The 11,423-nt window shown below is 27.3% G+C and overlaps 1 protein-coding gene across 1 annotated transcript; it reads right to left on the minus strand.

Annotated features, from left to right (window-relative positions):
* Positions 1 to 10,017: 10,017 nt before the first annotated feature.
* Positions 10,018 to 11,061, minus strand: LOC103487305 (transcription factor IBH1-like 1). Its single transcript, XM_008445579.3, has 2 exons — positions 10,985 to 11,061; positions 10,018 to 10,830 (listed from the first exon to the last, which is right to left on the minus strand). Exon 2 carries the CDS (start codon positions 10,827 to 10,829, stop codon positions 10,272 to 10,274), a length of 558 nt encoding a protein of 185 aa, XP_008443801.1. The 5' UTR covers position 10,830; positions 10,985 to 11,061; the 3' UTR covers positions 10,018 to 10,271.
* Positions 11,062 to 11,423: the final 362 nt, after the last annotated feature.

An 11,423-nucleotide genomic window follows, 5' to 3' on the forward strand; every position in this document is an offset into this window, starting at 1 on the left:
GGATAGATAGGTAGTGGGAGAGAGATTTGACAGTTGGAAAGGGTGTGTTTGGACATATTATAATACTATTATAACTAATGTTCCTAACAACGAGAGGGACCTACTTTTAATTCATTTGATTTTCAATTATTATTATTATCTAATATAAAATTTTATTAATTTTTACCATAAATTGCAAACTATATATATATATATATATATATATATATATATATATATCCATCCTCATTAGACTTTGAGTTAAAAACAAGCCCCTAAACCTTTTTTTTTTTTTTTTTAATATTTATAAATGTTTAGATCAAGTTACGTGCGCCTCAACTAATTTTACGAAACAACTCCTTTGATCCTATAACATGTAAGTGTTACAGAAATCCATAGGATATTAAACTTGAAATAAGTGGTCATCACGAATTGAACCTATGGTCTCTCAACTTTTAATCAAGGTCATGTTCTCTATTTACCGGTAGGTCAACTCATAATTATTTGAAGGATCCAATTTCGATACTTTTATATATATATATATATATATATATATATATGTTTGATGGCTCCATTTTTATAATTAAAAATTTGATGATATAATTAGTAACTATGGCTTTATTTTATTTTAGATATGTGGGTTGGGGTTTGAAGAGAAAGAGAGATAGAGGAGTGGAACACATGCCAACCACTAAAGAAGCATATATGCAAAGGGACTTGTGGGATAAAACCATACATAAAAATAATATATAACCAACAATGGCCCTTCTCTTTAGATATCCTTTAAATGTAAACCATAAGGTGTAGCTAAGCATCAAAATTTAAAAGCAAATGCAATGGTAGGTTTTACATTGAAGAGCTGTCTAAGGGCCACCACATAACAACTCTATAGTACCCCTAACAGTCAATCAAAAATACTAATAAAGAAAAAAAAAAAAAGAAAAAAAAAAGAAGAGAATGCCATTATGACCAAAGCATGCTTATAGGGACAACTTATATCTTGATTAAAAGGAAAGGGAGACAAGTATGATTGATGTGTGCCAAATTTCTTCTTTTTTACCAAAAAGGAATTTGTGGTCATGGCACATAATATTAAAAAGCCATATAATTACTTTCATTAATAGTGTGATTTAAATACCTAATTATTATTAATTAGTTTATAATTTGAGGCCTCAGCTTTTTGAAATGGAAGGAATTAAATTATGTAATTAGTAACATAGTAGCTTTTAGTGGGAATTATTGTAATTCTTTATTTGTTTGCTTTTATGGTGTTGTTCATTTCCTTCAGCTTTCTGGCTGTGGACTTTTTGGGGACTGATTTGCAAATTGGTTAAAGGTGTCTAAATCATCATTTTGCTCATGTGAACAAAAACAAATCTCATGCTTTGATGGTATAAACACTTTTATTTTAATTAGTTAAGGCTCTGATTAAGGAGCATGAATCTCAATCATTATGGTATATTTCATTAATGGACGATAGAGTTCATAAGTTCATTGATTTTTTCTTCTTTATATTTGCCCTTCAAAAGTTAATCCATTTTTATTTCTTTTATAGTACGTCCAGGAAGACAGACAATCAAAGTTCTTCATTGAGGTTAATAATACCGAGCATTATTGTGGTTCTTAGTTAATTATTAAAATTTGTTCAATTTTAATCTATATATTATCAAGCGTTTCATTACGTATATTTTCTATAAATCTTAAATTTAGTCATTCAAGTTTATCATTTGTGTTTATTGTTTTAGTACGACAATTGTTGAGATGAATGATCGAACCACCAACTTCTACATAGGAATAACATACAAATCACCATTGAACTAAGTCATCTCGATAATTCTTATCCAAATTGGTTCAATAATTTTATAACAAGACAAAATAATTACTAACACGTGAATATGTTTTTAAAGTTTTGTAGTAAAGATGAAAATAGATAATGTTTTTTTAAACAAAAAAAAAAACTAATAAATAAATTAATAGTAGAGATCACTGAATATGTTGAAAATATATAAACTAAAATTTGACATTATTTGAAAGTAAATAAACTAAATTTGAACAAATTTCAAGAATATAATTAAGAATTAAAATGATATTTAATTAACTTATACTTATTTATAATATCAAAACTTAATTAATCAAGTTATATAATTTGATTAACCAATCTAGGAAGTTTCAATATCCCATATATTTAGTTGGAATGAGAAACATCCATTGTTATTCCAAACTTGGATGGTTAAGTTCTAATTATATATATCAAAAACATCTTATTTACTTAGTTTAGATAATATATTGATCTCTCCCTTTAGCTTTTGAAAGATCAATTTTTGTTGTAGAATTTTTTTAGTCACGTGAAGATATATGAATAATTCACTATTCATTTTTGTAATTTTGTTAAAATTTATGAAAATATAAGCTAATTTATGTGGTGCTCTAGAAGTGTAAAGCCATGTAAAAATAGTATGGTGTGCTCCCAATAATATAGACATTGCCACATTCTCTTGGTTGTTTTCTATTTCAACATTTATATGAAGTGATATCCATATCATAAGATCATTGGGATATCTAAGAATGAGATTTCAGAAAATCAAAATATCTCTTCTTGATATTCTCAATGAAAATTTTAATTAAATATATTGGAGGTAAATATACAAATGGGAATTAAATAAAAGATAAATCATTATGAAATTTAACCCAACAGAGAGTTAAAATAATGTTGTCCTTTAACTATTAGGATTTAAAAAATTACTGGACTTTCAATTAATAATTAATGATTTTAATATTATTAGAAACATTTTCTAACATAACAAAATGAATTAATCTTTTCTTTTTTTTACAAAATATTGTAAATTTTAATATTCTATTACTAATAGGTTTCTATTTGTTTTTATTATGTCTATCTGTAAGATTTATACAATCGAACGGATAAAATTGGAAACTTTTCTATAATTTTTCATATTATTATTATTTTCTAAACCCAACTTAATATTTTTTTTTTTTAAAAAAAAGATAATGGTTTGTATAATATTCTCTTAGATCTCTCACTACATGATTTTAAGAGAAAATCAAAGTGAAATGTTTTCTTTCCATTCAACTCTAAATATATCTATTGGTTCGTATTATGATTCTCTCATCACCCTTTCATTGTTATATATATATATATTAATTGCGTTTAACATTTTTAATCATAGAATAACCATGCTTTTTCTATATCTATCTATATATAAATAAAAGAAAATTATGCAAATATCACTTAGATTTACTCATAAATACTTTTAATATTTTTTAATTTTAAAAGTTATCTTCTACATTAAGATTACATCCAAGGTTTTTCCAATTTTTTTAAACAAAGTTATTAGAGGTAGAACAATGAGTAGTATATCAAGATATTTCAACATGTGCCAACACCTTTATTGTACATGTCGATGTACAAAGAAGAGTTAGAGATGAAGTTTAGAGTTCAAATTAGTTAAATACAACAAGGAAGGGATTGGAAAAAAGTCTTCCAATTAAGCAAAATCGTAAAAAGATCGTAATTACAAAGTAAAGAACATTCCATAAACCAAAAAGTCACAATATAAATATGATTTCTCTCGATATTGGAAGGTACAATTATTTAATTAGCTCCAACCAACCACAAAGTATGATTAAACAATTTTAACCATACAAGGACAATTAGATTATTATTTTTAGAATATCACTTAGATTTACTTTTTTACTAAATTTAAAATCTAAATGCTTTTATTTTCCTAATATATTGGTATATATAATATTTTATGGAGGTGGATGTTATAGTATATACCAACATTACATTATATGGTATCCATAAATATATACTTAGTTATAGGGGTTCAATCGGAACAATCTTTTGAACTTATTTCGTCTACTAAAAATTTGGGCATAATTATTTACTTTGTATTTTTTGATTTTTTATATACATATATTATTTATATTATATGTATCAATTATTCGTAGTATAGCTAATTCAGTTCAATTCACATCTATATATACTTGAGGACAAGGGACATCGAATTCAAATCTTTTCACCCTCAATTTATATACTTGACAAACACTCACATGGAATGGATTTAGCAAACAAATATTATTTTATAATTATTTTTCTATTTAAATATAGCTAGTTTGATGGTTGAGCCTATCAAATAAGTAAAAGTAAGAGAAATTTCATGAATATATATATGGAGAATATATATTAGAGACATTAGTATTAGACATATATAGGCCCAATTTTATAGAAAATGATGGGCTATGTGGGTTTGTTGTAAAGGAATGATGATCATAACTGGTCCATCACTTTGCTTGACCCTTTTGGATAAAATACAATGCTTTCTGACCCCAACCCTACTTTATTACCTTCCATTTTCTTACACCAAATTAAAATCATACAAAACCAAAATTAATTGTTGTTTTCCACTCTCTTTCTTTTTATCTTTAGTCTTTGAAAGGATAAAAGTAAATGCCATTTTTATTTTACATTAAAAAGGGTGTTGTTGAGTTTTAAAAAATTCCATCAATAATAACAGATCCTATCGATTTTTAGAAAGTGGACTCATTCTCTATATAAGTTACACGAAGGTACAAATATTGAAGAAGAAGAAAACAACGATGCGGCCTAAATTCCTTGTTATAGAGAAAATTTTATATTTGACAAGTGAAAACCATCTTAAAAGAATGATAAACTATGGTCAGAGACTAAAACAAATAAAGGAATAATAAATTATGCATCAAAGGATTTGTATAGTTAATAATCAATTTACAAAGATAATTGATTGATTTAACATTTTACTATTGCTTGTAAATGGTCAATCAAATGAAATATTTATTCTATGTCGATCAATGCTATCTATACTACTAAGTAGTACAATTGACAAGACATGATTGATCCACAGAGAAACTTGAAGATTGGTTTCTCAAAGTTTTAATTATTTAGTTAAATAGATAAATGAGAATTTGATTTTGTGGTTTGAAATCAAATATACATAATAAAAGTAAAGACATGAAAGTAGACGATAGAAATGCAATCAAATAAAACGTTCTACCTTAGACGAATAAAATCACCAAATATAATTTTGATTATCGAATTATTAAGGTATGATTTTTAATTAACTTCTTACCTATGCCTTACTCAATTTATTAGAAAACCTAACTAATGGTCCTAAATATCAACTTAGCTAGATGAAAAACATCCTAATCAATTTAACTAATTGCATTAAGTTGTAGGGATTGCGCTATGATAAATTCATAATGGTATTAAGATTACCAACTAAGAAAATCCAAAAAACCATTTAGTTGTTAAATTTCAGTTTAATAGTTATACAATTTTTCTGTTTAGCTGTTATACAGTTTTTTTTGTTAGAAGTTTTTCTATTCCACTCATCTATACATTTCCCATTATGATAAAAGGAAATGTCCTGTAACTAAATAACTCAATTTAGAAAAATTCATTCAAATCTTCCACTCTCTATATTTTCTCTATCCCTTTCCTGTTGTATCTTTAATAGGAAAAGCCTAATAAAAATTTGATACGGTTTTTCTTATGTCAATAGAATGCAATGCTTTTTGTTGTCGACCACAGATCACAAGTATATCTAACCTACTACTTCTTAGAGATTAACATACAATTATATGTCACCTGTTATACATTAATCTAAAGCATGAAATTGCACAATCAAGCATTGGCTGTCAATCAATTAACAAGAAAATATAAATAAATCAAAAGCCAAACTCATAGATAAGAAATCTCAATGATATTATCAAAATACTAATAAAATAAAATAAAATAGGTTCCTCCAAAATCCTCAAAACTAGAAATAATTAAAATCTTACCTTTCCATATTGGTGGAAAAGATAGAGACCCACATTGTTTTGGTCTTATTGCAGAGAATAGTGAAATTAAATCTAGCTAAAATCTAATGGTGTACGTGGATAGAGGGTGTGGAAAAAAGAAAATGAATAGCATCACGGATCAAAAGATATGACTTAAAAATCGAAGCTACAGACTTATATCTGCAAGATCGCACCACGGCAGTGTCGCAATGCATCACAAAAATGGATGTAGATTCTGCATTCTTTTTGTGGTAGTTTTGTAATTTTTGAGTTTTTTAGCCTAATTTTTTTTGTTAGAACTTGGGATTGGTCTGATTTAGCTTCATCTTCTCCCTAATGCTTTATTCTAACTCTTTGACTCTCAAAATCTATAAACAATCAAATTGAAATGTAAAAATCGTAGAACGACCTAAAACTAAGGCACAATCAGATAATACATTTTCGGTGCTATCTACAACCAAAAAAACCAAAAAAAGAATGTTGCGTTACAAAGATTTGGTCCACTAATAAAGTTCTTCAAAATTTGATTTGCTTCAATATGAGTGATTCATATCCTTAGTAGACAAATTGCCAATTGATTATTCATCCTTTCCTTTATTTGTGTCAATTATACAGATTGGCAAAGGATAGATCGAAGGTTTTGGCAAATGTATTTTTTCTTCACGGTAGATATCATCTACGTTGAGCATAAATCTTCATGGTTTTTTTTGTTCTAGACTATTAAAAATAATCGTCTTTTTTATAAACTCACGATCACTTCCTTATTTAATAGATGTGGAACTTTGATCACATTTCCAACATTTAACGTAATATATCATAGTAGTAAAAGGTCGTATATTTTATTGTCCGTTAATTCATCTACAAATTTTTAATCCTCATGTCAAATATATTATGTTCTCTCCCGTAAATATTATTGCCTTGCTTCTTAAGGATCATTTTCTACCAAATTTGAAGCTGTAAAATAAAAAAAATTGTTAGCTCAACTAAGATTCCAATACTTGTATTATCTATTTAATCAAATAGGCAAGGTTGAAGCATTAACATATGTATATATTATTAAATATCATAACCCATTAAGTTAAAAGTTTAAGATGATCATTTTGACTGATTTAACCCATAAATAGGAATTAGTTTATAAGTTTGATATGCAAAAAGCTACTCAACTTTATTCATCCATATGCTGCTCTATTTATTTATTTTTGAAAAAGAAAAAGAAAAAAAAAAAAACAAAAAAAAAAAAAAAACAAACACGTCTTTGGGTCTTAGTCTTTGCTAAACATATAAGATATAATAATTAAGTTATATTTTTTGTTTTTAGATGCAATTAGTTGAGTAGTTAGTTAGCATTAGAAAATTGAAAACAATGGTCATCCACCCACCTTACAAATATTTTATGTTATTTCAAAACATTGGTTGCTCCCAAAAACCGACACAACGCTTTACGCTACTTCCATAATTTTCTATTTTTCAATTTTCACTTTATTATCCTTTTTCAAACCCCATCATAAAATCGAAAATACTAACATTAATCTCTCTCTCTCTCTCTCTCTCTCTCTCTCTCTCTCTCTCTCTCTCTCTCTCTATATATATATATATATATATATATATATACCTAAACTAAATCATAAAATAAATAAATAGAGAAAAAGAAAAGAAGGTAAATTAGTACACAGCTGGCAACCAAAGGTAACGAAGAAAACCCAAATTATAAATATAATTTTTGTAGCGGCAAAAGGGTGGGTCGCCCCACTAAAGGTTTTATACAATAATATACAAAGTATATATAATTAGCCACATTCATGGATTTCTTTAATTAATTTTGTCCTCATCCATCATCATCATCATCATCATCATCATTATTATTATTATTATTATTATTATTCCTTCTCAAACGTATCTACTCATCATCTTAATCCCTCCTTTATTGTTATTAATTTAATTAAATACCGCACAAAATCTTCGTCCTAAATCTTGTTTTAATTTGGTGGATTACTTTTATTTGTCTCAATTATGTCCAAATATTCTTATGAAAATTGTAACTAATTGTCATCTTTATTGAGAATAATAACTTTTTCAAAAGTGATAATATAATCAAATCAATCTCTCTTCTTTAAGTTAAGTGTTTGTTATTTGTGCAAAATGGCATCTTCCTTTTAAGTCGTATTCTTCATTACACATCCTCTTACTTAATTAAAGTATTCTACATTCGAACACATTATATAATACATTCTGTTTTAATTAATTAGGCCTACAAATGTAAATATATATATATATACATTCATTTGACTTATGTATTCAATCATATTTCTTATAATTAAATGAGATAATCCTATTTATTGAAATACAAACATTAAAAGAATGATCATTCTTCAATGAGAATTTCTTATAACTAATTGAAGTAATGTTAACTATTGAAATACAAACGTCACATAATTTGAAGAATGAACTTTTGTATTTCAATAATATTTCTTATAACTAATTGAGGTAAGATTAATTCTTAAAACTCAAACCTGACATAATTTGAAGAATGATGTAAGAATGGTTGTATTTAATTCGATGATAATGTTTCTATAGATCATTCTTTAAATTACGTTACTTTTGTATTTCAATAACTAGTATTACCTTAATTAATTATAAGGAACCTTAAAATGTGTAGAGAAGAGACATATATAGCAAATAACACATGTCTTTCCTTGTACAATGATACTCTAATAATTAAATTTTCTTGATCTTTTATCTTAGTTTAATTTATGAACAACCATTTCTAGCAATGGCTGATATTATATTTGACCTAATGTACTTACAAGTTTAAAGTGCTTTATGCGAAATTTTACATTCTAATAAAGAAGTTTTGTTAATAATTATATTCCCATTAATCTCCTTCCATAAATAACAGTATTACATCTTCATCAATCTCATCATATTAATTAACTAAATTAATGATACTATATATTATAAGTAAATGATACCTAAACTATGTGTTTACAATAATCCATAGTTTCATTCGTAACTAAATAGCATAAAACTTAATTAATTATTTGTTTGCTTTTAAAATTAAATAAGATTGAATTTTATTAATATGAAAGGAAGAAACAAACAGAGAAGAATAACAAGAGATCATACACATGCAATTCAATCTAAAGCAACGAGTCTAAAAGTTTTGTTTAAAAGAATTAATGTCTTTTATTTGTCTCTTATATTATAGGAAAATTGTTCATAAATGATAAAACGGTTAAAAATATTTATAAATATAACATAATTTTATCTTTTTGATCTTTTAATGATGAAAAGTAAAATTTTGCTATATTTTATAAATAAGTAGATTTATTTTACTATATTTAAAAATATCACATGATTATTAAAGAAAACAATAAATTTATTATCGTTAACATAGTAGTAATATTTGAATCTAATATGGGAGAAATTTAACCCAAAAATTAGACAAATTAAAACTTAAAAGTTGTAGGGAGTATCCATGTTCTTTTTATCTAGATTTGTTCCATATTCTATAGTAAAAACAATGAAAATGAAGCCCATATTATCACAGAAAACAATATACAAAACCACATTGAAAATTAGAATACATGTAATTATATTACTCCACCCCCAATTGAAATTGAATTATTCAACCCATATCCCATGGAAAGCCAACAATATATATATATAGTAATGTGATATTGGAAGGAAATTAAAATTGAAAGATCAGATGGAGAAACATAAGGTGTAAGTGTGGGTTAGTAATAGTGACATAACAAGAATTGGAGTATAACAAAAGCTTATGCTACCAAGACTTCATGAACAAATTATTAAACATCAATGTACCAAACTTATATTAATTAAATGGACACTATCAATAAGAAAGTCGGAAGTTTGAACACACCTAACCAAACACACACATTTCTCCCACATGCATTAACACACACTCTCTCCCCCTTCACTCAATTACTTTGGATTTGGGCAAAAAATGTGAACACACTCAACACCCCCTCTTTCCCAAGTAAATGCCTTCATTGGGAAAAAACCCACAAAGACAATACAACATTCAATTTTGCACTCTCATCATCTCATCTATTCATACACGCAATGCCTCAAAATACACAATTTTTACTTTCACATAAACCCCTCTCTCAATTTTTTCACCCTCCAAAGAAATTCCCCCAATAATAATCAATTATATGCATAAAATTAAATGATGCATTATTTCAACGAAATTCTAAAGAGAGCAATTGATATATTATATATATTATGTACATAAAACTCAGATAATGTTTTCAAATTATCACTACATTAACTTCAAATTAAATTAGCTACACATATATGTGCAAAAAAGAGAGAAAAAAAGCCCATAACTTTCTCCATCCACATTCATCATATGAATGTTGGCCAAAAAAGAAAATAAATAAACAAAAAAAGGGGGATTGATTATAATTAAAAAATGATTTTTTTTTCTTTTTTCATGACGATGATGATGGATTATATGCAGATGCAAGAAATCTCATTACATCAACTTGAGCTTGAAGAGCCGACATATAATCTAGGGTTTCTTCAATCAGCGAAATTTCATCCATAAATTCACCTCCCGGAACCAAACCACGTAGCACTTTTGTTCTTCTCTGCACTAATCTTCTTGCAATCGTCACCGCCGCCATACATTTATTCCTCCGCCTCCGCCGCCGCCACACACGGCGGCTTCTTTTCACAATCTTCCCACTACTCCATGAACTTCGCGTGATTTTCAAATTGCTGATTTGCTTCACTCTCTCGCATAGGCCACGACCCAGTACGCCGTTAGCCACTAAACAGCTTCGGTTATCGACGGAGGAGCGGGCGATAACCGCTCGACTCCACCGGGTGGCGCAGTTTCGAGAAGATGCTAAAGCTATGTCAGCAGATAATTTAATGGCGGTTTTCCGCTCGGCGACCGTCATGTTTTCGTTGGTGGTTGTGTATATTTGAAGACCCATCATCCATTTCTTCAAAAATTCTTGTTTTAACGAATTGGGATTCTGCATTCTGAAGATATCATAATAATATAAGAACAAAATTAAACAAATAGAGAATTCAATGGCTTGTGCAGAAAAATAAGAGAAAAAAAAAAAAAAAAAGAAGAAGAAAGAACTATGGAATTATTTGATGAAAAAAATGAGAGAAAAGAAATTGAACATACCTGAGAAATGTGTTAAAGTGTTAAAATTGAGAGAGAAGGAGAAGATATAGAGATCCAAGAGAGTTTATAAGTGAAATAGAAATAGAAGAATGTGCAAAAAAACCAATTTATGTGCTTAAAGGAAGGCAATGGTGGGCCAATTAGAGAGAGACACAGCACATGCAAGCACATGGAGTTAATGTCCCACCACCAAACCCTAAAGGGTAATATATTATCAAAATTTAAAAAAAATAAAAAAGTTAAAAGAAAAAAAAAATAAAAAGAAAAAGAAAAAAAGAAAAAAAAAAGATTGGTGATTAATTAAAGAGAGGTGGTGTCATTAGTCTCATTCAATTCTTTTATTAACCATTTAATTAATTACCCTTTTCCTAAATCAACATGCATATTTCTCTTTTTTATCTTCCTTCACTCACAATATATTGACTAATGTAATGTTAGT

This window comes from Cucumis melo, chromosome 2 (assembly GCF_025177605.1).
Source record: "Cucumis melo cultivar AY chromosome 2, USDA_Cmelo_AY_1.0, whole genome shotgun sequence".
Lineage (NCBI taxonomy): Eukaryota > Viridiplantae > Streptophyta > Magnoliopsida > Cucurbitales > Cucurbitaceae > Cucumis > Cucumis melo.

Bases quoted from the DNA above. Each gene is read 5' to 3' on its own strand.
- LOC103487305 (XM_008445579.3), bottom strand. From the start codon at position 10,829: ATGCAGAATCCCAATTCGTTAAAACAAGAATTTTTGAAGAAATGGATG.